The 27,690-nt window shown below is 40.0% G+C and overlaps 1 protein-coding gene across 2 annotated transcripts; it reads right to left on the bottom strand.

Moving 5' to 3' along the window:
* Nucleotides 1-25,718, bottom strand: rcor3 (REST corepressor 3). Of its 2 annotated transcripts, XM_072383545.1 has the most exons (13): nt 25,327-25,718; nt 25,166-25,222; nt 23,884-23,961; nt 23,747-23,799; nt 20,958-21,119; nt 19,810-19,934; nt 17,972-18,050; nt 17,625-17,687; nt 15,438-15,653; nt 13,491-13,568; nt 13,277-13,334; nt 3,702-3,943; nt 1-3,231 (listed from the first exon to the last, which is right to left on the bottom strand). In XM_072383545.1, exons 1-13 carry the CDS (start codon nt 25,448-25,450, stop codon nt 2,854-2,856), a joined length of 1,713 nt encoding a protein of 570 aa, XP_072239646.1. In that variant the 5' UTR covers nt 25,451-25,718; the 3' UTR covers nt 1-2,853. The 2 variants fall into 2 exon arrangements, with proteins under 2 accessions (XP_072239646.1, XP_072239647.1); XM_072383546.1 differs by lacking the exon at nt 17,625-17,687.
* Nucleotides 25,719-27,690: the final 1,972 nt, after the last annotated feature.

The raw sequence follows: 27,690 nt of genomic DNA, 5'->3' as shown, positions 1-27,690 counted from the left end.
TTCTTAGTAAAAATGTGTTTTTTTTAATGAGAACAGCCAACAACCTTAGATACACCTTAGCAGCTTTATATTTACATCAGTGTGTTACAAGTTCTATTCAAACTCAAAGGACACTACATATGATTCCAGTTACAATAAACACTGTGGTTTATTTTTGTCCAAAAGCATTAAGAGCACTTTCACAATGATTTTTTTTACACCAAGTTTAAACTGGTAGCACCAGGAAGAAGAATAAATAAAAGAAAGACAAACTGATAGCTCATGATGAAAGTTATTTCTAAGAATGCCACATGATTTTTGGGTGAATCATTAGTGATTTCAGAAAGCTTAAAATTGACTGTAAACCAAATGTTTGAAAGCAAAGAAGTTTGGATTGGCAGGGGGTTGCAGACAAAACAAACAAAAAAACAAATATGCACGTCTAATTTTTCTGCATACAATGATGCCTTCAATTTAACTGTCATCCTGCCTCTCTGAGAGGCTATATACCTCTGGTTATCATGAAAACACTAGCAGTATCATACAAACTGTGCTCAGCCATTTCTGCTAAAGGAGCTGAGCATTTATTCTGATGATCTTCTGTACAATCCTCTCAATATATCTCATGCACAGTCACAGTGGCATTGTTCGTCTGAGTTACCATGAATGCAACACTAATTATTTCCACTGAGTCCCACCTGCTGCTCTCAACACAGCAGTGAGCGCTGACTAGAGCAGTGTTTCTCAATTCCGGGCCTCATGACCCACCGCCCTGCATGTTTTTGATGTTTCCCTCCTCTGCCACACCTGATTCAAATGATCAGCTCGTCATCAAGCTCTGCAGTGGCCTGATAAGGAGCCATTCATTTGAATCAGGTGTGGTGGTCGAGGGAAACATTGAAAACAAGCAGGGCAGTGGGTCATGAGGACCGACATTGAGAAACACTGGACTAGAGCGATGACTGCTGCTACCCAAACAAATTAAGCATTTTTCCCGTTTGTTTTCTAAAGGTTTAAGAGACCAGCTGAGGAACCCTTACCTTTGTTGGCATTCTTTTTTTTTTAATGTACATCTTCGGCAGGTCTTGGACCTGAAAGTCACAAAGAGAGCAAGTCTGGTTCTCTTAAGGTACTGCGAACCGGACTAACTAAAATTGTTATTTTGAATCTGACAGAGATTTGTTGACAACGATTTTGTAAAGAAAAATACAGAAAAAAAACCCACAAGAATTCCTGTTACACAAGACTAAAAGTTTACAGTTATTTAAACTAACATCCCCTAGAGACTGCAGTGTTTATAGTATTACCACAATATGAATATGTGCCTGAGCTAAAACTGTGAACAGTATCCTAAGAGTGATCCGAGAGGGAAATGTTATCAAGTCATTCAAATTAAATGGGTTCACAAGGATCACAAGAAGCATAAATTGAATAACAAACATTCTACTGAAAGAAGATCCTTTTGAATTGAAAATTTTGAATAAAGTATTTTCTATTCTACACTAATTTGTTGCATTTTATAGTTGAATTTGGCTATAAAGAGTAACACAACATCAAGTTATTTTGCCATCTTGGCTGTATAGATTTTGGACTGTTGGCCTTTAGGTTGGTCCAAACAAAAAACATCAAATACTGGGTGCATTTATGCAATTCTAAAGTCTTGTCAACCTTTGACTTTCTTGTGTCACCATCAGATCTAAATACCTGCAAAACTAACAGCCAATGTTAGCATGCTAACACACTAAATTAAGATGGTGAACGTAGTAAACAACATATATACTACAGCATCGTCATTGTGCTCACATTAGCTTGCTGACGTTAGCATTCAGTTCAAAGTCTTGCCTGTAGTAGAGCCTCAAATCCTTTTCTACTTACACTGGACTGACAAAATCACTTGAAATGAAAACACATACTGATGAGTTTCATATTTGTTGTTGGTTACTGCAGTTAGGTTCAGGTGGAGAGAGTGATGGAGAAAAACAATGACTCTATATAAGAAATGGAAGCAATCACCTTGTCATTACCCATTAATTCATGAGCTGCCTTTCTGAATTCTCACATTTGCTATTTAGTTGTCACCATCATGTTTTTTTGTTTTTTTTATAAATTAAACCAAATTTGGACACAAAGGTGGAGTTGGAGACAGATACTTGCTAACTGACTGGTCAATACACATCTTTTCGGCTAATATTTACTTGATTATGAAATTAGCTAGAAATTGACCACCAGTACATTGATCAGGACTGAATCTAGCTAATGACATCATACTGACTTGTGAGAAAAATGTATTGTTTAGGATTTCATCACTCTGTTACTCGAGGCTCTATCGGAGCCACTAAAGTTTTGTAGCCAGCACCAAGTGGCCAAGAGCTGCATTGCTCTTTAAGGCACAACCACATCAGTTTGAAGTCTAAGACGGTGACTTTGTCCATCTTTTATATACAGTCTATGGATAAAGAAAGGTGTACATGATTGTACCTTGGAGGAGCTACATGTGGTGAGAACTACTTGACAACAACATAGTTCTGATATAATTGTCTGTACAATTTCAGTTACAGCCATCTGAGGACCGAATAACAGGTTCTCCAACATCTTTTCAAAAACAAAGACTTGACTTTAAAACCACTCGCCCATTTCTCAGCAGATGTTTTGCATCTAAGTTCTTTGGAAGAGACTAACTTCAACCAATAGCACATTAAATTTATGAATGTGTCACCTTTGTGTAAGAGTGATATACAATGACTGCTTGTGCTTTGAGGTACTAAATCAGACCTTCCCACAGGACCTGAATGCAGAGCCTTGCCAACAGCTTTAGTTTGAAACTACATATCTTCATTCCCCTGGTTCTTAAACAGAAAGTTAATATGACATTAGTTAATGGAGAGAGGAAGATGAGGCTGTGTCTGACTGATGGGCAGCCAGACCAGAGGGCTGCTGAACGGAACCTGGGCCTGACCCACCAGGGTTACCTCCAAGGGTAACAGGGGCAGGGCGAGGGTTGAGGCGGGGTGGCATTGGGTTGGAAGGGCGGATAAGAGGTGGGGGCTGCTGCAGATTTGGGCGGGGCTGCAGGAAGCGGGCCTGCTGTTGGAGGGGTGGGGGCTGGCGGTGCAGGGACGGTGTGGCCGGCAGGGAGGGCCTAAGGAGGGGAGGGGGCTGGTGGAGGGAGGAGGAGGTGTTCGATGTCACAGGAGTTTGAGCTGAAGAAGAAGAGGATGCAGCAGGTGATGCACCTGTGGAAGTGACCTGACCCTGTGGAGAGGAGAAGGCAGGGCACTGTTATTCATACAAGTGATTCTCAACCAGGAAATTATTTTGTTACAAAGGAAAATTTAGAATGACGCTCAATTGGATTTAGTAATGGATTTAGTAATGGATCCTTGAAGAAATTTCATTTCTTACTCATCAGGCCTCTTTAGTCCTTAATTTTCTTGACCAAGTGGCAAAACATCTTCAAGTACCCACTTATTAAATCAGCTGGCCTTGAAAAATTATTGGATAATTGAGAATTGTCACGGAAAATATGGCGACATAAAAATTTGATCAAATTAAAAGGAAGGAAGGAAATCAACCCAAAAGAACAGAACTGTAAAATGATCAGCAGGAATGTGTAGCATGCAGGTGTTGTTGTAGGTGCCTGAGAACATGCACAAAGCACAATACATACAGAAGGGTAAGCTGTCTGTTCAAATTTAAGCATGTAATGTTAAATGTCTTGCCACCTCATCCTCCTCATCAGTGCTCTTCCCTGATGGAGTGGTTGAGTTGGTCTTCCCCTCCTCTCCAGAGGTTACACTGTCTCCGTTGGGAGCTTGAGTTCCTTGTTCTGCCTCCCACTCCTGCAACACCTCCTCCAGGTTAAACCGCCGCCTGTAGTTCACAAAGAAGTTCTTCACCTGGCCGACAGTCTTGTTACCAATGACGTCAGCGATGGCCTGGAAGTCTTTTCCATACTTCCTGACACCTGGAGAACATGAAAAATGGATTGTGTATAAAGATAAGAAGAAAACAAGAAGTGCAATTAATCCATCTCAAGAAAATGCACACACTGCTGGTCTCTGTGCCTACTTCATACAGTTATCACATGAACAAAAAAAAACAACTGTTGTTGGGTGAGACGTAAGACACTTCACTTCATCCAGCTCATGGTAATCCAAAGCTTGAATAAGGGCAACTGGACTTCTGAATAGGTCACAATGACTCAAACAACACGCATATTGGTCAGGGGGTTAAGTGACACATCTGACTGTAATGACCCTCTCTGCTTATTAGCTGATACTCCCCACCATCTAGTTTAGAACTGAAGAAGCCTTTTGTTTGACAGGTGAAACGTCTTCAAGATCCAAGAGGAAGTCCAGTTGCCCTTATTCAAGTTGTAAGGCACAGTGCAACTTAAGTTCAGGTGGTTGTTCGAGGCATTTCTTGTAGTTTTTTTGCTATGCAAATGCCACCTGCCCATCAAGTGTTGCAAAGTCCTTTTTCAGACAAGACATGCAAAACACTGATGGCTTCATCAGTTTGTTGAACCAATGGTATTTAGTCATTTGGTCATTGGTCACTCGTGGCAATCAGTGGGGTTACATGGCACTGTAAAGAATCAGATTAATGGCTAAATTACAATAAGACTCAGTTATTAAGTTTATGTATACTTTTGACTAAAAATTTTACCAGATCGTGTTACTCGCAGTCGGATTAAGACCCCGAGAAAACTCGGTTGATCATCACACTAAACGTGCTTGTAGACGGTGAAGCACGTGGTGAATAGGACTTTGCGTTCTGCGCATGCTCGAGATTATTTCACGGGGTCGTGACTCGGAAGTCAATGGAGACAATATTACTGTTGTTGTCACCGCTGTCGGAAAGAAACAAACAACGTAATGGAGAATGCGCCGTTGTAGAGGGACGTAGCTTCAGTTTGCTCTTCGTTCACCATCTTTCTCGAATGCCTGAGTTTGTTGTTGTTGTTGTTGATGGTGAAGAGGTCATTCGGAAGGGGCTCTATTAGCAATAGCTGAAATGGGTACAGCGCCATACAGCACCTATCATACCGAGGTATGACAAGCTTTGTGCCAATGATTCGATTTATTCACCGCCATATATGGCGGATAATTGCCCTTGCTCGAATAAAGAGCATAATACAACAATAGCTATAATTAAATCAATATCATCATGTAGACCCACTGAATGTTGTAAAGCCAATGAAAGGGACAGAGGTCCAACTCAAGATCAAGTCAGATATATCACTGAAGTTTTAGCAGGATCACAGTTTTCTCGCAACATCATATCACTATAAACTATTCTTAATCTTCTAAGTGAGCAGTAGTTATGGTAAACATACCAGTTGCTTCAGATTCAGCTTAAAAACAGCTCAAAGCACTCAATGCAAGTGTAGGAAGCCCCCGATAGCCCCCCAATAACAACAACACAGCAGCTCTGAACTCACAGTGTTCATTTATTCATTTGTCTTAAAGTATTGGTGAAATAAAGACCAATAATGCCTTATTTAGAGCCTGTATTGTCTATGCCCCATTCACTCCCATCCATCCATTTTCTATACCCACTTAATCTGTTGGTTGGGTCGTGGGGGGCTGCAGCCTATCCTAGCTGTCATCAGGTGAGAGGTGGGGTACACCCTGGACAAGTTGCCAGTCCATCACAGGGCCACACAGAGACAAACAATCACACATGCTCACACTCACCCCTAAGGACACCAATTAACCTAACATGCATGTTTTTGGACAGTGGAAGGAAGCTGGAGTACCCAGAGAACCCATGCATATATGGGGAGAACATGCAAACTCCACACAGAAAGGCCCCAGCTGGGGATTGAACCTGGACCCCTCTTGCTGTGAGGCAACCACCACACCACCGTGCAGCCCCCATTCACTCCCGTTATATATGGTTATATGTGGATATCAAGTTATCTAAATAGGCTGCGCAGTGGTGTGGTGGTTAGCACCGTCACCTCACAGCAAGCCTTTCGATGTCCCCGCCTTTCGATGACTGCTGGGATAGGCTCCAGCCCACCCGGCTACCCGATTAACGGACTGTCGGTATAGAAAATGGATGGATGGAAGTTATCTAAATAGCGTCTGAAGGACACTACTTGAAGGACCAAACTGCAATCGCTGAGTAGATGAACATATTTTATGCCAGAAATAAGGTCCAGCTTTAAAAAAAACTAACTTCCCCTTTAAAAACATAACATTTTGGTATTGCAGTTTTCTGTCACAAACAAGAAAACAGAATAAAACAAAACAGAAAAACTAAGACAAGGAAAATAAATCCAAAGTTGGACATTCACAAACCCTAACACACAAACTAGATTTACTCTCTGTCAGCAACCGACATCTGTCAGTAGATGTTGTTACAAGTAGGAATGCCAACATTATTCCACAGCAGCCACACTGATATCCAGTGGAGGGCCATCAGGGCCTGCAAGACCTTCTCTGCTGACCTAAAAAAAATATCTGAATCACAGACTGATGTGAATTATATTTCGTCCATGAATACTTATTATATAATTCCAAATGGTCTGTCCGCTTCCTTTCATAGCTTTCCCCTTGGTTGCACTGATTCCATATGTGTATTTTCATATTAAAGCATTTAACCAATCACATTTCAGCCATCATTTGTTGACAGGGTCAAAGAAATCTTCCTGGAGGCTTTCACAACCAGTTCTGCGGGCCCTGTAGCGTAAAATGGCCGAAGGAGGAGAAGAAATGGATTTAAAACTTTAAAACTTATGAAACTTATGCCAGAAATGAGACAGGGTTAGGGTTCGGGTTACCCTATGATCTCCGAACACTTTAAGTTTTGAAATCCGTTGTCTTGTCACTTCCTGTTTTATTTTGATATGTTAACTTCTCCTCTCGTTTCAGATAACTCCCGTGTCCTGGTATCTGATTGTCTTCCCTAATTCCCTAAGTGTTTCCACCTTAGAGTTTTGTTTTGGTTAAAGTTTGATTAGAATTCCAGTTTAGCTTGATTTCCTCCATTTAGGAGTGACTTTGATTTGTAAGTCTATTAGCACCTCCGTTATAGGAGTGGTTGCATGACCTCGTTCCTTTTTTAAATTTCTAGATCCTCCATTAGAAGGAGAGTTTTTCTTTGTTACGCCTCTTTAGAAGAGAGCAGCTAAATTTAAATAATAATCTTTTATAGTTTATCTACCTTAGTTATTGAGATCAGTGTCATAGATTTTTCATAGCTCTTGTTTCTCTGTTGGAAACACCTGTTAAGAAGTTAATAAATAAACGTTCTTTTTCTGAAAAGATCCTGCACATGTGTCCTGTGTCCTGCCGGTTTCTGACAAGGGCAGGCTCGACTTTCAGCATTAGATTCGATGGCGATTAGGGCCAGGACTTTAACGCGTTAATTAAGATTAATTGATTACACAAAAATGAATGCATTATAAATTAACGCATTTTAATCGCACTTACACACGTGGACAAAATTGTTGGTACCCCTCAGTTAAAGAAGGAAAAACCCACAATTCTCACTGAAAGCACTTGAAACCTACAAAAGTAACAATAAATAAAAATTCATTGAAATTTCAAAATCAGCCATTACTTTTGAAATGTTGATTAACATAATTATTTAAAAAATACAAACTAATGAAATAGGGCTGGACAAAAATGATGGTACCTCTATAAAAGATTGAAAACTATTTGACCAGAGTGACATGATTAACTCAGGTGTGTCCTTTAATTGACATCACAGGTGTTTCCAAACTCATAATCAGTCAGTCTGCCTATTTAAAGGGAGACAAGTAGTCACTCTGCTGTTTAGTGAAAAGGTGTGTACCACACTGAACATGGACAACAGAAAGCGGAGGATAGAATTGTCCCAGGACATCCGAAAAAAAATTATAGACAAACATCTTAAAGGTGCAGGCTATAAGACCATCTCTAAACAGCTTGAAGTTCCTGTGACAACAGTGGCTCATATTATTCAGAAGTTCAAGACCCACGAGACAGTAGCCAACCTCCCTGGACATGGCCGCAACAGGAAAATTGATGACCGATTGAAGAGACAGATCATTCGAATTGTATCCAAAGAGCCCAGGACAACCTCCAAAGAAATTAAAGGTGAACTCCAAGGCCAAGGTACATCGGTGTCAGATCGCACCATTCGTCATTGTTTGAACCAAAGTGGACTTCATGGGAGACGACCAAGGAGGACACCACTGCTGAAAAAAAATCATAAAAAAGCGAGACTGGAATTTGCAAAAATGCATGTTGACAAGCCACAAAGCTTCTGGGAGAATGTCCTTTGGACAGATGAGACCAAACTGGAGCTTTTTGGTAAGGCGCATCAACTCTATGTTCATAGACTCAAAAACCAAGCATACGAAGAAAAGAACACTGTCCCTACGGTGAAACATGGAGGAGGCTCAGCAATGTTTTGGGGCTGCTTTGCTGCATCTGGCACAGGGTGTCTTGAATGTGTGCAAGGTAAAATGAAATCTGACGACTATCAAGGCATTCTGGAGAGAAATGTGCTGCCTAGTGTCAGAAAGCTTGGTCTCAGTCGCAGGTCATGGGTCTTCCAACAGGACAACGATCCAAAACACACAGCCAAAAACACCCAAGAATGGCTGAGAGAAAAGCGTTGGACTATTCTAAAGTGGCCTTCCATGAGCCCAGATCTGAATCCCATTGAACATCTGTGGAAGGAGCTGAAACATGCCATTTGGAGAAGACACCCATCAAACCTGAGACAACTGGAGCAGTTTGCTCATGAGGAGTGGGCCAAAATACCTGTTGACAGCTGCAGATTGACAAATACAGAAATCGTTTAATTGCAGTGATTGCCTCAAAAGGTTGTGCAACAAAATATTAAGTTATGGGTACCATCATTTTTGTCCAGCCCTATTTCATTAGTTTTTTTTTTTAAAAATAATTATGTTAATCAATTATTCAAAAGTAATGGCTGATTTTGATTATTTAATTTTCAATAAATTTTCATTTGTTACTTTTGTAAGTTTCAAGTGATTTCAGTGAGAATTGTGGGTTTTTCCTTCTTTAACTGAGGGGTACCAACAATTTTGTCCACGTGTATTTTTGCACCGCGGAACGTATCTGACTGGATGAGTTTCAGGCATACCGAGTATACTGAAGCACCAACTAACGTTCATGACTTCAGACATAGGCGGTGCCAGCGTAGGGTTTCGTGTGACTATAGTCCCACCAAGAATTGTGTTAGCCCTACCGTTCGCCCTACCACAAAAAACCAAGAGAAGTGCGGAGTCCAACAGTGCCTCCACGTCAGGCAGCTGCGATGACAACAGTCAGTCACATGACGTACATCACTCATGTGAGCGCGCTTTGAGTGCATGCCCGTCACAAAACCCGGCGGATTGTACTAATTTGAAAATCTCAACCTGGTGAGTTTTAATATTGTTTTTGGAAACTTTGCAGACTTTGTTATTGCGTATCGCCTGTTTCATGCTCTTCCTTGCTGCAGTCTTGTTGCCTAATAGCATACTTAATTGGTAGGGGCTGTGTTTTGACTCTTGGCTGTTGTGTGTTAGACTATATATGGCTTTAGGACAAATGACCTATTAACTATACCGTCTCTCTTTCTCTGTCTGTGTGTGTGTGTTTCTAGCTGTGGGAGGTGTTGTTTTATTCAATATATATTCACATTGAAATTGTGGTATTGATTTGAGCCCCACCGCGCTATGGGTTAGCCCCACCGTAGTTGAACCAGAAAAAATACCGCCACTGACTTCAGACAACAAACCACAGTGGACAATAATCAAACATGAACGAAGAAGCTAATGAGACCGCTTTGGTTGGCCCCGTGGATGGGAAATTTTGTTTTAAAAAAAACACAGATGGGATGGTCGGTAGCGTAGTAGTGGGATGTGCCAGCGCCCCATGTATAGAGGCTACAGTCCTGGTTGCCGTTGGCCCGGTTCGAATCCTGCATCAGACAGCCTTTTACTGCGTGTCATTCCCCCTCTCTCTGCTTTGTCTCTTTTTATCTGTCCTGTCCATTAAAAGGCATAAAAAATTTAATTTTTTTAAAAACAGACTGGTGGATGGAAGCGTCGATAAGAGGACGGTTGGTTAATTTAAAAAAAAAAAAAAAAAAAAAAAAAAGCTTATGTATGCAGTCATCATTTAATGGTATACTAAAATCCCTGTGAAAAAAATGACTTCTCACTGTTTTCAGGTCAAATATCTAGATATATATTATATATTAAAAATGTGATTGATTTTGATTAATTAATGACAAAGTCTCTAAATTAGTTTTTTTTTTTTTTTTTTAAATCGAGTCCCGACCCTAATGGCGATAGAGAAGGACTTCTTGATTAACTGAAATGCAGGGATAATCTGTACGACAGAGTAATGAGGAAAGTAAGGAGGATGTATTTTGTGTACAAATAATCAGGATTTTTGGTGAGTAAAATGTTGCTTTCTAATAAATATGAGGTTGTTATTGATGCTTTTTTTTGTGTGTGGCAGCTGTGGCTTCAGTAGAAGGAAAACTTGTGCACCCCTGGTTTGTTTCTTAAGTAAATGCATTTATTCTGGCTACACGAGTTATCTATCTGCAACGCAACAGCTCTTTATACTGCATTTCTACATAAAAATGTTTTTTACGGCCACAAAATAGTTATTGAATGTGGATCGATTCAGACGAAGCACCACTGAAGGCCTAGGTGTGAAATGCATGGCCCACCACTGTTGATATCGCTGCCTGAATTGTTGAAATGTTACCTCAGGTGCTGAGACTAACTAGTTCAAAATGGTGAATAATAGGACACTTATGTGTGGCCAGGTAAAGGCACACCTGGAGTGTTTTGTGTGCTGCCCCCCCCCCCCCCCCCCCTTCCTCTTTGTCCTCCTCCACAGACTATTAACAATCAGGTCAAGGACAAAGAGGGAGAGGAGGAAGGCCACGGTCTCTCACTCTGGGGGCAGCAGCCACATGGATGGTTTGCTTTCTTTAGATTAAATAGCACGTGCTCGGAGGAGGCAGAGTTGGGGAGCTCGGAGACGGGGCCTCCCATTTCTGGGGCTGAGGTTGCTGAGTTGGTCAAAAAGCTCCTCGGTGGCAAGGCCCCGGGGGTGGGTGAGGTCCGTCCTGAGTTTCTCAAGGCTCTGGATGTTGTAGGGCTGTCTTGGCTGACACGCCTCTGCAGCATCGCGTGGACATCGGGGACAGTGCCTCTGGACTGGCAGATTGGGGTGGTGGTTCCCCTCTTTAAAAAGGGGGACCGGAGGGTGTGTTCCAACTATAGGGGTATCACACTCCTCAGCCTCCCTGGTAAGGTCTATTCGGGGGTATTGGAGAGGAGGATCCGTCGGATAATCGAGCCTCTGATTCAGGAGATGCAGTGTGGCTTTCGTCCTGGCCGTGGAACAGTGGACCAGCTCTATACCCTCGGCAGGATCCTGGAGGGTGCATGGGAGTTCGCCCAACCAGTCTACATGTGTTTTGTGGACTTGGAGAAAGCGTTCGACCGTGTCCCTCGTGGAGTCCTGTGGGGGGTGCTCCGGGAAAATGGAGTGCCGGACCCCTTGATAGGGGCCGTTCGGTCTCTGTATGACCGGTGCAAGAGTTTGGTCCGCATTGCCGGCAGTAAGTCGGACACGTTTCCGGTGAGAGTTGGACTCTGTCAGGGCTGCCCTTTGTCACCGATTCTGTTCCTAACTTTTATGGACAGAATTTCTAGGCGCAGCCAGGGCGTTGAGGGTGTCCGATTTGGCGACCTCAGAATCTGGTCTCTGCTTTTTGCAGATGATGTGGTTCTGTTAGCGTCGTCAGGCCGTGACCTTCAGCTCTCACTGGAGCGATTCGCAGCCGAGTGTGAAGCGGCTGGGATGAGAATCAGCACCTCCAAATCCGAGACTATGGTTCTCAGCTGGAAAAGGGTGGAATGCTCTCTCCGGGTCGGGAATGAGATCCTTCCCCAAGTGGAGGAGTTCAAGTATCTCGGGGTCTTGTTCACGAGTGAGGGACGAATGGAGCGGGAGATTGACGGGCGGATCGGTGCGGGCTCTGCACCGACCCGTCGTTGTGAAGAGGGAGCTGAGCCAGAAGGCGAAGCTCTCTACTTACTGGTCAATCTACGTTCCCATCCTCACCTACCTCACGAGTTGTGGGTAGTGACCGAAAGAACAAGATCGCGAATACAAGCGGCCGAAATGGGTTTCCTCCGCAGGGTGTCTGGGCTCTCCCTTAGAGATAGGGTGAGAAGCTCAGTCATCCGGGAGGGGCTCGGAGTAGAACCGCTGCTCCTCCGCATTGAGAGGAGTCAGATGAGGTGGCTCGGGCATCTGGTTAGGATGCCCCCTGGGTGCCTCCCTGGGGAGGTGTTCCGGGCACGTCCCACTGGGAGGAGACCCCGGGGAAGACCCAGGACACGCTGGAGAGACTATGTCTCTCGGCTGGCCTGGGAACGCCTCGGGGTCCCCCCGGAAGAGCTGGAGGAAGTGGCCGGGGACAGAGACGTCTGGGTTGCTCTACTCAAGCTGCTGCCCCCGCGACCCGACCCCCGGATAAGCGGCAGATGATGGATGGATGGATGGATGGATGGATGGATAGATTAAATAGTTAACCCTTGTTTTTTTTTTTTTGTTTTTTTTAATTCATCTGTCTTAGATGGCAGGTTTTTTTTTTTTTTCTTATTTTAGTTTGTTATGTTAGTTTGAGTTGGAGACTGCCGGTAGTCCTGTTTTGTCATTTTTGTTTCAGGTTATGTATTTTTTTTTTTTGTTTGTTTTTTCAGTAAGTGGGGAAAACGCAGGGTGTGACGGCCCACTGCGTGGCTGGTCCTGTGTTTCCCCTTTTTGTTCCTTTTGGCTGGGGGCTCCATCTCTTTGTGGTGCATAACTTTATGGGTTAACCATTAACTTTTTTTTTTCCACTTTTTTCTTTTCAGTGGCAACTTTTTAATAAATCCTTTCTTTTTGCAAACATTGTGTAGCGTCCTTATATGTTATGGTTTCATGTGTTATTTTAATTATATGTGGCCGTAAGAGACACCCACAAATACTTGTTTTTTTTCTCTGAAAACAACATGTCTGAAAACGGTGCAAAGACACTATTGAGTGAGTCAAAACAGAATGTTGTGGCAGGCTAATATTAAATGCAATGGAACTCACTGTTAAGCTTTCTAAAGCCAAGTAGAGCTGCAGAATCAGCTGTAATTTGTGCTATTTTCAGCAGCATAATAAAAAAATATATTTCTAACATTAAAGAAGTTATTCTTAATGCATGAGGTTTGGTGAATAAACCTTTTTAATTAGTAACATCTGTAACTAACAATGATGAAACCTACCTTGAACAGCCAGCAGCTGTTCGTCTGTGGTCCAGCGGGCATTCACCTTCTGATTGGACTGCAAGATGAAAGAGCAGAGTTTAGGTGATCTACAGGTAGAAACAGACTGAACATCAAGCTTAAAAGTTATATTTGATTTCAACAAGAGATATTTCATATTTTAAGAGGAGATTTAAGAGGTTTTTTTTAAGCTCATACTTATGTATGCATGTACCTCAGGCAGCTTGAAATCGTCAATACCAGACTCCAACACATGTTTCAGACCACTGTTCATCTGTTTGGAATTCTGGACCTAAGAAACAGAACAGATACACTCAGGTGAGGGCAGAAAACCCACATCAAAGTTAGTGATTCCTACAATTTCTCTGCATTTAACATGAAACCGTGACGCTCCCCATCCATGAATAAACACCAAAGACCCTCTTCAAACATTGTGTTGAATCCACACAGGGAACCACAGCTCAGCTGGTTCGTAATATGAAGCGATACGACAGATGAAGCCTTCTGAGACTTTGGAGCTTTCTTCTAGTTTGCGCAAAATAATGATTTGATGCTTGGGCTTCCAGCAAGGTAAGCTCGTGTGACATCTCTTGACTTGCAAACAGCTTCTCAAGACAGGCCTCAATCATTACAACTGGTCTTTATTGTGGCTTCATTCTAAAAATCCAGGCAGAGAACAAATGTGATTTAATGTTTTCTCCAAAGATTATTTCACATTATTTCTTAATTAAAAAAATTTATTTTCTAAAAGTTCTCAAAATGCAAAGAGAAAAACAGAAATGGAAACTACATCTGACATTTCAAATCCAATAGAGCAATTAGATAAAATTGCAACCCATCCATCCATTTTCTATACCCGCTTAATCCATCGGTTGGGTCGCGGCGGGCCTGGCGCCTATCCCAGCTGTCATTGAGCGAGAGGCGGGGTACACCCTGGACAAGTCGCCAGTCCATCACAGGGCCACACAGAGACAAACAACCGCACACACACTCATTCCTAAGGACAATTTTTTTAGAGACACCAATTAACCTAACATGCATGTCCAGTTTAATTTTGGACAATGGGAGGAAGCCGGGGTACCTGGAGAGAACCCACTCATATATGGGGAGAACATGCACACTCCACTGTGCAACCCTTACACCTAAAATCTGTAAAATACCTATGTAAAACATATTTTCACCATAAGTAATTTCGTCCCACTAATGATTTTTTAATCAAAACCCGTTTGGCAGTACTTTGTGCAAAGAACAATATCCTATTCTTCATAGACATAGATATCCTCCTTTTCATCCATCAAACTAATTTTAAATGTTTTAGGAACACAAGGGATGCACTCAAGCAAATATAACAAATCTCATTTGCCCTGTCTGTAGCATGTTTCATGTTTGGATGATTATTTGCATAAACTTCAGATATAAAAAATAATTCCCAAAAAACGCTGCACAGAGCTGCGTTCGCTGTCACTGTTTTCAGCTGTAATTAATAGATCCCACTCAAAAAAGTATGGTGTAGGTAAAATTCACCAACACAGACTGTTCTTTAAATAAGTACTTAGAAATCACACTGGCGATATCAAAACACGAGTTTGCAAGGGAAATTACACCAAAATAGTGATCCATGAAGATGAACTATCTCTCCTAACTGTGGTCCTCTGCAGAACTTTAGAACAGGTTCAGAGGTGTAGGCCTATTGGATGAAACATTTAAAGTGATATGATAACATGGCACTGTGGTGACACTGGCTGTAGAACCATCGTAGAATGAAGTCTTCAAACTGGAACTGGTTTGGTCCAAGAGGAGTACCAAAGGAGATCGAAGGGGCCAGAACAAGTTTCATACATCAAGGTAAAGTAAAGAAATGAAGTTCATGTGAAATAATTTGATATGGCTGATATGGAAATACTTTTTATTCTTTAAGTTAGTCTTTTCATTTATTTCATATACTTATTCAATTTACTAATCTTTGTTGGTCACAGTACTCAAGGAAAATAAATGGATCAGTAGACCTCATAATTTGCCAGAATTGTGATACAGTGGACATTCTGAATTGACTGTTGGATCACTGTTCTCCTAAGTGATGAGAATGGTGGGATAAGGCAGGTAGTTATTTTGTTTGTATCTGATGAGAAGTAGCAAGTGAAAGTACTGTAGTGCCTCCTACCTGTCTCTTCAGGGACACCAGCTCCATATCCAGCTGACGGAGAAGCGTGTTAGCAGCAGAGGAGCTGCAGGACACGGCCACCACATCCTCCTGAGTCAGGTACATGCCCTTAGGGGGGCGGCAACGGGAGCGTTGGTGGTGTCGGTGCTGAAGGGTCTGGTGCTCCCGTCGACCTAAAGCCACCTTAGAGCCTGGCATGGCTGGCTCAGCTTGGTTCTGAAGGGAAGAAAATACAGTGAGGAGGAGGAGCTTTTATTTTAACTAACAAATTACTTTAAATACTAAATGAGACCTGAAACTTAAAATATATTTAACTGTTATCAGACAAGTTATCTGGCATTATTAGTTTTCCTTTTACCTCTGATTCATTAATAAAATAAATAATTGTAGTCTAGAAGAGTCTGGACCTTAATAATTCATAAAACACTGTTGCTTGAGCATCAAGACTCCATGCACATCCACTGTCCTCATTCAAAGTCTGCATCAGTGCATGGACACCATGTTGGAAACTATGACTTGTGTTCCAGCCTTGAATGTTTGAGCCTCAGCCAGACTCAGATAAGCAGTCTATTGTGCATCTTTATCTGGCAATTTAGGTAAGTGTAGCTAACTTATTGTTATCCGTTTATGCAGTTTTTTGCTTGCAGCTGCAAGTTTTAGTGTTTTGTTTCCAAAAAATTCACTATGCTAATGCAGTGTTCATATCAGGGAATATACTGGGATTCGTTTCTGTGTGTGGAGCGTTGGGGTGGGGGATGTGAGGGCTCCATGTGTGTGTTCATAGTCCTATTCTTGTGGTCTACACAGTAATCAGAGTCATTGTGGATAGACAGCTGTCAGAGTACAAAGCTGATGACAAAAAAAACTTTCTGTAAGTGCCTTCTCCTGTGTATGTATCAACTATAACATTAACCATGGGTGCAGATCCGGGGGGTGAATTTGGGGGGGGGGGATTCATGTTTCTGAAAAACATGAATCCCCCCCCCCCCCCCCTAAATTATTCAAAATTGAACAAATGTATTTTCAGACTTCACATTATTCACACTTTAGATTAACCTCTAAGAAGATATGATTGAAATGGTAGAACAAATAATGTTTGAAAAATATATTTATGACTCCACATTCCATCTCTGGTGTCTTCCACTACAAACAATGCAAATGAATGGGTAGTTTCTTACACCGATGCTGATGACATCAGCAGGCTTTAAAAAAAACAATAACCCCACCACCACCACACACACACACACACAATCTTTCTCTCAGCTCTGGAAAGTGGGTGCTGGGGGTTGCCAACCGTGCCGTGCCGTATTGAGCTGAAAAGGGACGCACTTTGTCCCGTATTACTGAGAGTCAAAAAATAGTCAGCAAAATACAAGTCCTTTTTGAATGATATGGCGAGCCTCTACGAAGTTGTGATTTATGGTGGCATGGGGAGTTGCATACGGGCAGTAAAAAAAAAAAAAAAAATCACTTTTGTGTCCCCCCCAATCCTGACATCGGATCTGCACCCCTGACAATAATGCTAATGCCACTAAATGAAAAAAAAAATACCATAAAAAGAAATATTAATATTTGTAACAGCTGTTTAATACACTAATAGGTTTTTTTTCATTGATAACCTGACAAGCTAAACACCAGCTTTTTTGCTAAATTTCTTAGCATTTACACAGCAAAACAAAATTAAGATTTTAAAAAAAGCTAGTATCTTTTTATTTCTAAGAAAATTTTAAAATATTTGACTTTTGCATAAGAAAAGCTACTTTGAGATCCCTTTGGACTAAGGAAACAAAATGACGCTGTTCCAACATATTTTAAGGTTAAGAAACTTTTCTATATTACAAAATGTATTTGCTGGATTTATTGTCATGTATACATTATATTTGTACTATCTATTGCCCTTCATTGCATAATCATAGAATCACATATTATGAAATGATAGTGGTAAGAATAATATCAGTAAAGTTTTTGTATGTATCATTGTGCACTCTGTTTAGTGTATTTTCTTTTAACACCTACAGTAGCTAATATATTCATAATTATGTCAATCCTCCATCTTATAATCAAGTAGTTTTAACCCAAACTTTCTGTTATCTGGATTAGTTTATGGTCACCATTATAGACCTTGCGAATGGTGAGGGCATTTTGGTGTTGCTTCAGCCAGTCATGCACCTCCAGGTGTTATGTTACCTGTCGCGTTTGAAAAATGAAGGAGCTGGAAGAGTCTGCCAGCAGGTTGGTCTCTACAGGCATCTGTACAACCCATCAAAACCAAAGAAGGTGCAATTATTGAAAAGGTTGCAAAAAACTGCTTAAAAGTAAAACAGATTTGTTGAAACTGCTTAAGTGTGTTTGTAAATTAAATGTGGACTTTCTGTGTAACTCTCAGTTCTATTCTTGCAGTGTAGAGGTGTTTCTCAGTAGGAGACTGAGTCCAGCTCACCTAAGCTGCATAACTGCTCGTATAAATGGTTATGGCTGACGTAACCAGCCAGCATGTGTTATCACCATGGACACAGCTGTTCAAGTTCTCTTACCTCTTTCTTGGCTTCCTTGTTGGGATCATAGTCACTGTCGTTTGCTTCAATTGGATTGGTGTCCTCCATCTCCTCGTCACTACAGCAACAAAAACAGTCCAAGATTTACCCATTGAACAAGAAGCTCCACCAGCACAGACTGACAAGTTCCCAAAAAGAAACCCGATGTCAAATTAATTAACAACCTGAACATAAGATCTGACATCTAACAAGTGAAATTCCCAAATCAAGTCATGGTTTTGATCATTTATCACAAAAAGGCCAAACTTGACAGGTGCTGCCTCCTCAGATGTAAGATTTTAGTTTTTCTCCGATTTACCGTGATAACATGTTACAGTTTATTACAAATGTCTTGAAAAGAAAACGAACAATTGATGTCACCCCCCACTCTAGGATATTGTCTAAACTATGCTTCACCAGTTAAGATAAATGGCTACTCTGTAGTAAGCATGTGAATAGCAGAAAATAACAGGTAAACATTATAACAGGGTTTAGCGATGTAAATATCAATAAGGCTACAGTAGAAAAGCTGAAAATTATTAGAAAAGATACTTATAGGATACTTTTTACTGTAAGCAATTTTATTTTCACACTTACACAGAGAAACTGGTAAACAATTAAGAGAAACATAAGTGAGAGAAAAAAAAACATTTTTCAAAATTTTATCTGAAGAACTTATTTTATTGGTTTACCTCACTTAATTTATTTTATGATAGTTTTTTTTTAAGTTAAAACTACTTTTATCTGTCTATAAATCAATTTGATTTTATTTTTGCATGCTATATCATTTAAAGGTAGAGCCATAATCAGTATTATGTGGTTCTGAAATCCAATTTTTTTTCTTTCTTTCGTTCTGTTAAATATTAACAAAGCCAACACACACAGCGAGAAGTCAGTTAAAAACATAGCTAATTCTTATTGGATGTTAGACTGCAGTTGAAATGCAGACAACAGCATCTAAACGGATCTTATTATTTTCTTGAAAAAAATCTTTGGCATTACTAGTAACTTTAGGTCAGAAATACACGTTTATGCTGAGAAACGACAAGTTTTACAATTAAGCACTTTGACCAAATGAAAGCATTTTTTCTTTGAAATATCTTTATCTTGAAATATATAAATAGTTAATCAATTCCCCGTTGACTGAATCATTTGTGTAACTAACACATTACACCACTTTGCATCCCCATTAGGCTTGCTGTGGTAGTGAAGGAGTCTCTGGGTGGTGTAAAAGGATTCAGGGTTTGCCTCAAAAGGCTGCACCTGTAAAGGTGTGGATATAAGATGTGCCTCATACGACTTGTACCCTTGCTGCAGTAGGTCAGGACACTCACTTAACCATGACCAACATGTTCTCTTTGGTGTCTGTTGTTAAATAAAAACTGTGTTCAGCAGTTTATGTGGCATGGAAGCCCAATTGTAACAGAAATGAGGTTCTTCTCTCTGGATACTTAACTAAATTACTTTTGATATTTAGATATTTATTTTGGTGCTATTTTTGCAGTACTTTAAAAAAAACTAGGTGACTAAATATTTCAAATGGTTTGAACATGAGTTTAAAAATGTCCAGGCTGAGGAAGGCAAAAACCTTTTTATAGCAGCTGGCCTGAAATGTGGCTTCTAATAGGCCAGCTGACATCAACAGTGAGATAGCTGAGACTGAGATGGAAACCAGGTCACACGTGTATATATTTTATATGTAAGTATAAATTATCTGCTTTAATTTACAAGAGATCAAACCGTTTTCAAAACAACACTGCTGAGAAGTCTGCCTTTGCTCCGACAGTCTGCTGACTCTGTCTTTCTGCCAGATGCCCATGCAAATGAGTGAGCGGTACCTGTCATCCTGGTTGCTTCTGTTGGCCAATTTACGAGCCTGTCTGTCCATCAGACTAGTTCTGGAACGAGTCTTCTTCCACGAGTAGTAATACTTCACAAGGCTGGAGATGGATTTGTCTGGTAACTGAAACACAGTAACATTTCACATATACTTCCAGCATTGAAGGCCATAATGAGTCATCTGAAATAAACTGTATTATAGTATGTTACTAAAGGGTCTTATCTCGCAGAGTAATGAGTTCTGTGCTGTGACTGTAGAGGTACTCAAATCCTTAACCAAAGGTATCACAATTGGAAAAAATAAAAAACACCATTACAAGTGATGGTTGTAGATTCAGAAGTTTATCAAAAAATTAGTTTGAAGGATTAAATGTACTTTGATAGTTAATTCTAGTACATCAAAGCTTCAGCACCATTTTTTCAGTTTGTGTTGCTGCAAGTGAAGCTAGTTTTAACTAAATCATGTGCAGTCAAATAGTTTAGTCTAACATTAGTGTAATCGTTTGGCACCTTCAAAGCTTTCAAAGTTAAAGGCATGAAGTTGTGAGACAGCTGACGGGAAGAGAAAGTTCTGATGTGAAGTTTACAGTGATTCATTTATTGAATCTAGGCTTTCATTTATTATCTGAACTAATGAAAACAGCTTTTTTCGATGTAACTTTCAACAATGTCTTGATTATTCTTTTTTTCTTTTTACATATATCTTTAATATAAGCAGTACTTAAAATAGTTTTCAAAGCTTTAAATTTAGGGTTGTTAAGATTTGATTTCTAATGACAGGACATTCTTATGAATTATGTGAATGGTTCTAATGCTTTATGTAGCAGAAAATCATGAAAAACAAAAGTTCTGATGCTCATCAAGTCTCCATTAGGTAACTAAAACCTCACACGAACAACAATATTACACTGTATCATTATATATGTAACATGTTTACTCATGTGTTTGTTCCCCAGAGGCTGTATTTATCTCATTTAACAAGTCCCGACATATTTTCTGATTATGCTCCTATATAGTATGTAAAACCTTATAATTAAGGTTTCTTTCTTGTTCACATGGTTGTACATTCATAAATGCAGAATAAACACTGCAAGCTGCAAACACACAGATTCTTGTTGTTATTGCTGTTGTAGTGTTAGGTGTTCACCATCTGCTGGATGCGGTGGAAGCTTTTGCCATGGAAGCTGAAGGCCTGCTCAAACAGCACCTTGTCCTCCACAGTCCACTCGTCTGGGAACGGGGTGAAGTTCGGCAGGTCCGCTAGCGACTTCTCTATGTTGTGTTTGTGCCAGAAGAGCATGCCAAGAGCCTGAATACACACACATACATAGGCACAGAGTGTTAACACCATACATAAGTTTCAGAATATGCTTCCAGTAAAACACCTCAGCAAGTGAATATTTTTTTCCTCTTTTCAGTTGGTAAACAAACAATACTGCATCACAGCCAGTACCTGGAATTTGTTTGGATGTTCAGCTTCACTGTGTCGTAACTAAGCTGCTTTAAACTAACTGTTCCTCTGCTCAGTTCACTCAGTCTTCTCTTGGTTCTGTGGTCACTTGTACTAAATACGATTGTAATGTGACAACTGGGTGGGTTTGCAATAGTGACTAAAGGCTATAAACCAAGTATAAGTAATAAATTAGGACTCCAATGAAATCTGCATGAATTCAGGTCAATGTTTTTGGTTGTATTAGCATTTAAAATCAATAGAGAAATTAAAGGCAATAGAGACTCCCTCCAAACATAACTGTCACAGTTTAAACAGTAGATCTGTATTTTCAGATTTATACTGGAAGCAATTTTGGAGAAGTATTGAAGTACTGAGGGCTGATACTGAAAGAAAAAAAATATGCATTTGATTGGCTTGTTCTGTAATAAAAACTCTGAATTTACTTTAAAGAGCAATCTTTTCCTACCCTGCCCTTCGATATCAATATCTAACTTCTTTCTGAGGAACTTTATCCACTGAAAAATGCCCTTTAAATATCTGTAGGTCCTTAATTGACCCACTGAAGCAAGCAAGATCATCATCAAATATCCCCCAATTGAAATCTTAACTTTGAGAGAAGAAATACACGTGTTTACAGCCTGAAGGTTTCTACAGTTAAGTTCCCCTTTAATTAAACTTCATGAATTCTGACATAATTCACCTGTAAGTGTTAAAACTTTAAGTTACGCATCATTAAGAGTGGGACTGCTTTGAGTGACAAGTGCTGTAGCTACTACCTAAAAGAAAAGCCTTGTGCCCTATGCTTCTCAGTCAGATCCATCCAACTCATTACTTCTGGCTACAAAAACCCAAGATGGTGACAACAAAATGCAACACCTTGGGGAAAGAACAGCAGTCTACCCAAACATGAATGATACTGTGGCTAAGTCCATTTTTTTTTCACTGTGTATGGATAATTTCAGTTGTGACGCCTGTAACATATTGACATTAAAGGGGAACTCCGGTGTTTTTAAACCTAGACCTTATTTCTCGCATGAAATACGTTTATCTACTCACCGAAAACAGTTTGGCGAAAGTCGGCGTCCTTCATAAGATATTTAGATAACTCGCAATCCATATAACGGAGTGAACGGGGCTTAGACAATGCAGCCTCAAAAATAAGGCATTATCTGTCTTTATTTCACCAATACTTTAAGACGAATGAATGAACGAACGCGTACTATTGCTCTGTTAGCACATAACTACTGTTATGTGGCTACTTGCAGCTATAGGAGAGCTAACAGAGGGAATTCTACACACACCTCTACTGGGACCACTTCATTGACACGCATGGCTGCAGCACAGCTCATTCACTCCAGTAAGAACATCCATCTTACTCAAAGTCGCCGTTCACGTTGTCAAAATCTGATAAATATCCTGCCATGTTGCACAAAACTAGCAGTAGCAAACTCCGTGTGAAGTGAGCCGACCGTCACAGAGCAAGGAGTAAATAAACTGTGCTCCAGGGGGAGTAGAGTGCCTTTGCAGAAATCACCCCGTTTGCTCTGCTATAGCTGCAAGTAGTCACATAACAGCACTGTTCTCGGTGAGTAGATAAACGTATTCCAAGCCAGAAATAAGGTCTAGGATTAAAAATAACAGAGTTCCCCTTTAAACCACTACAAAGTCATTCCTCAGATTATACCCATTCTCAAACTCTTAGCTGTATCTTGCACTGTTCATAATTAAGAATACATTCTGCCCTAATGACCCACACAAAGGAGACACAAGTTGAAGCCAACTACTCTTTCGTGGCATATCTGAAGACAAATATAACATATTTATCATGTCAAGGCTCAGTATGCTTTTGTCAAAACTAAGGAAAAACAAGATGTATCTTGTTTAATAAAATGGATAGTAATTGTTAGAAAACAAAAGAGGGCCTTGCATTTGTACCACATTATAGCTTTTTCGATTGACCTGTTCAAGGTGAGTATAGATGTTGAAGGTTCTGTCTGCAGGAACGCTGATCAAAATGTGGAGTGGAAGTTAACACATCATACATGTTTGATAACAAACAATGTTTACCTTTCAAAAATAACCCTGCTGTAATCCTATATTTGATGTCCAAAACATTCAAGATGGAACTCTATAATGTTTCATTCATAAGGAATCTGAACGAATACACTCCAAACTAAATGAGAGTCTTCTACTTTTTCTTGGAAAATAAGAATCAGTTAAATAAGCCCAAAAAAGTTATATTTGGCTGAAGTGGAAAAGTTGGCGCCTCAATAAAAACACCAATGCAACAGATCAGATCTGCAAGGCCTAACAAGGAAACCGCAATGTTCTTGATATTAATACAAAACATTTATCTTTGGTGTAATGGCAGCTGTAGAACTGGCACAAAAAAAGTGTTTATCTGGACAAACCAGCACATATATTTGAGTGACATAAGAAGATAGAAATGGACTGGATGGAAATTCAGCCACTCAGGGACTCACCTGCTCCACGTTGTATCCGTGTTTCTCCTTGGCGATAGCAATGTATTCATCCACTGTGGAGGGAAAGACTCATTATTAGTTTGGTCTGATCTTAAGACAAAAGAGAGCAAGAGCTGTGCTAAAACACCTTAACTTACGTTTGGAGTCAACAATAGTGTGATATGGAGACCAGACCAGCATCCCTCCACTGTCTTTATCTGTATACTTGGTGGAACCTGAATATGGAGAAATATCGTATTAATAAAACCCCAAACAATAACTTTGAATCAAACTGCTACTTTCAAAAAAATTATCTGCACATTTTAAGTTATAACTAGGTATTCACCAATTTGACACACATGTGGTATCTGGGACTACTCCTTAGGAAGGGTTGTAAGCCCCATGTGGACCTAGTGGGAAGACGCCTGATTATGTCATCGTGTCATGAATTGCATTACAAGACAGGTAGGATCCAGCTCTTTCCTATGTAACAGACAACTAACAATTTCTCTGCCTCTACTGAAAAAAAGACTTGTCTTTAACTATCCTAAACCTAATAGAAGTTAGGCTATTCCAGTGTTTCTCAATTCCGGTACTCATGACCCACTGCCCTGCATGTTTTCAATGTTTCCCTCCACCACCACACCTGATTCAAATGAATGGCTCCTTATCAGGCCTCTGCAAAGCTTGATGATGAGCTGATCATTTGAATCAGGTGTGGTGGAGGAGGGAAACATTGAAAACATGCAGGGCAGTGGGTCATGAGGACCGGAATTGAGAAACACTGGGCTATTCTCTCATGTTGTAATTAGGCAGGATGTCACTTTTTTCAGACTTAAATTCCCAATTTTCAATGTATTACAGAGCAAAGGCATAGTTTGAGATAAGCTGTAAGTGGAGTAGGTTTGTTCTTCTTTTTATTCTTGATTGCCTGTTTTGCACTTAAAGCTTAGAACATAGATGTGTCCTGTTATAGTCTTTTTTTATGATAAAACCCTTGGTCAACAGTTCAGTAATAGAAGGTGCGCTCCAGGAGATCTAGGAGCTATAGGAGATTATGAAATTTCTGTCAAATCAAGCTAATTAATTATTACGACTCTTATATGCTCATAGGACATTGTAGTTAGGAATTACATGATTCAATGTACGTGGAGAGACAATAGATGCTCATTTAAAACTAAATAAAGAAATGTTGATCATTTTATGAAATTAACGGATGTCACAAGTTGTGAGTAAGTAGGTGAAGTAGCCACGGTTCAGTTTAGTTTATTCACCTAGTTTACTACATCGTAAATAATCCATTCTTACACCACATATTGAGTAAAAACCTGAAATAAACTTTCAACTAACTCTGCAGTCATAGACTCAAAACAGCAGGCTAAACAGAAGGATATCGAGGCTACCACCGTCAGTCACTCCGAGAAACAAGTAAAACCTTACCCGGCTCAAATTCGGGAATATTTGCCTGATAATCTGCACCAACCCGCATCCCAACATCTGAAAAACACGAAGAAAAAAACATATGCGGTGTCTAGTTCCAATAAAAACATTCGAAAAGCGAACACGGGGAGCGATAGGAGGTTGTTTGAGGCTATTCCTACCATGGTCGTCGTCGCTGCCGCTTTCGTCGGAAAAATGTCCGTTAGAGGCATTGGACGGACTCTTGGTACCATTTGAGCGACCTTTTCCTAAATATTCTGAACCTTTATCCATCATCCCCGGCATCTTCGCAATCAGTCGTTTCCAAATTAGTCGTTGTGGAGGTATAAAATGTCAGCGGGACGTTTTCTGTTGCTGCAGTCGCCTCAGCTCCGTCCGTGTCGCTGTAGCGCTTTTCTCTGCACTCTTATGTTGTATGTGCGCTCATCTCATGCTGTAACAAATCATGGATAGCAACAGGGCATACTCTTGTGAAATTTCTGTTTCGTTTAAATAAAAAATTCTCACCCTGAGAAAAATTTTCCGCTTTAATGCTGTTCCCGATATGGTGTCTAACCATTACGGCGGAAGACTTTTTACGCACTGTGGGGTGGTAGTGCGGCTCCTGCTGCTGTGGAGGTATGGATAACAGATCCTTACGCCGACATAAACACTTTTTGAAAATACATAAAAAGAAACTATTAAAAAAGAGAGATTCAAACCACATAAAAACACCGATTAAAATAGGATAAAAGTAAATCTGAGTCAGCAAGTTTTGGAAACTGCAAGTATAGCTGATGAATCAGACAATAAACCTATTTCAGATTCAAATTTGTCATGTATGTTAATTTCATGTTAAACATAACAATGGTGTTTGGATTGTATTAACTACAATAGACTGAATATTGTTATTTTATCCTTGTTTGTCACAGACTCTTCTGTAATGACTATTTTAAACCAACAGAGGGAGACACAGTACAACAATCCGGCAACAGAGTATCAACTTATTTTTACCACGAGGGCAGCCAACTGCCCGCACTGACTAGAGCACTACAGTTGAGTTCATATCCACCCCTCTGGCACAGACAGGCGATGTCATAAATTAGTTCATACCGTTCGAAATTCCGACTCTTGGAGTTTAGACTCCATAAATGTCCAGGTAATTCGTAGAAATGAATGTTAAATTGTTAAATTCAGATAAGCTTTGCTGACATTGATGTCAAAATACATGCTGCCAAAATGGCGTGGTTATATTATCTTTTTTATGCAGTAAAAACATGCAATACTTAATTGCATAAGATATATGTATGCATCAAAAGTGAAATGAAAAAAAGTATGACAATCACTTTAGCACCCCATTTGTTGGGGGCCCACTGGCTAAGGTGATAAAATGTATAGTCTTTTATCAAATTGCCTCGTTTTTCAAATTGCCGTTTTTTTTAAATGTATTTTTCTTTGCGTGTGTGTTTGGGGGGTTACATAAAAAAGCTTGGGCCCATTTATGTTATTTTTCATGGAAATACTTTAAGTCTATGATTGATGATTAAAATCATCAATACATCTGACAATAACTTTCTATCAAATTAAAGTTCACGTTCAGATTTAACAGTCTATGGTTCAGATATTTAGACATTTTAGATCCCTGATTTCATCAGGGTAACATTCCTGCTTAATTAAAATCACAGAAAATGGGCTAATGTACCACTCCATTTCTTAATGTACCACTCCATCTCTGAAAGAATTGGGACAGAGGAGTATTTATTTTTGTGCTGCATCATCTCTTCTTTTAACCACGCTTTGTAAGTGTCAGGGAACTAAAGAGACCAGTTGTGGTAGTTTTTAGAGGTTTTTTTGACAAATATCATTGGCATCATATTCAGAGAAACCATTTATTTTTCAGCCAATTTTTGACTACTAAGGTGGGGTTAATCCAGACATGTCATCTAGACAATGAGGGTGAATGGAATTAAAATGTTCACGCCAAAAACCTTTTTTAATTTACTCTACGGATTATTCAGAGTATTCCCACCGAAAAGATAAGTGGCTGCTCAGTTACATGATTAATTAAGCACCACTGATGATATTTTGAACAACATTGTTGCAGAGGTGTCATATATTTTCTATATAAATGACAACATGGTGAATCTGTTTAGACAACCATGTTATTCATACACACAGCCAATTTACCATCATTATTTAATCGACTGTACAAGGACAACGGAGCACCAGGACACAACAAACAGACACAGGGAGAAGATACAAACTCACAAACGGGCCAAGCAAGCCAAACGTTTAAACCTAAAATCTTCTTGCTGTGTTATCCCCTGTTTCATCAGAAAGGCCCATGTACATCATATTTAATGAATAGTTATAAATGAAGCTGTCTTTCTTAACTTGGCATAGTGACAAAAAAAAACACAGACAACTGATTTTATTTAAAATGTGTTTTTTCTTCATTGCTTGCGATATTTTTGACTCTTTTGCAGTCTGTTCCAACAGCATGCTGCTGATCCATTACGATAATGAAATTATCACACTTCACAAAA

This window comes from Leuresthes tenuis, unplaced genomic scaffold (assembly GCF_036924035.1).
Source record: "Leuresthes tenuis unplaced genomic scaffold, fLeuTen1.0.hap1 SCAF_4, whole genome shotgun sequence".
Lineage (NCBI taxonomy): Eukaryota > Metazoa > Chordata > Actinopteri > Atheriniformes > Atherinopsidae > Leuresthes > Leuresthes tenuis.
The sequence above is the reverse complement of the archived record's forward strand: the minus strand, read 5'-3'. Positions and strand labels throughout refer to the sequence as shown.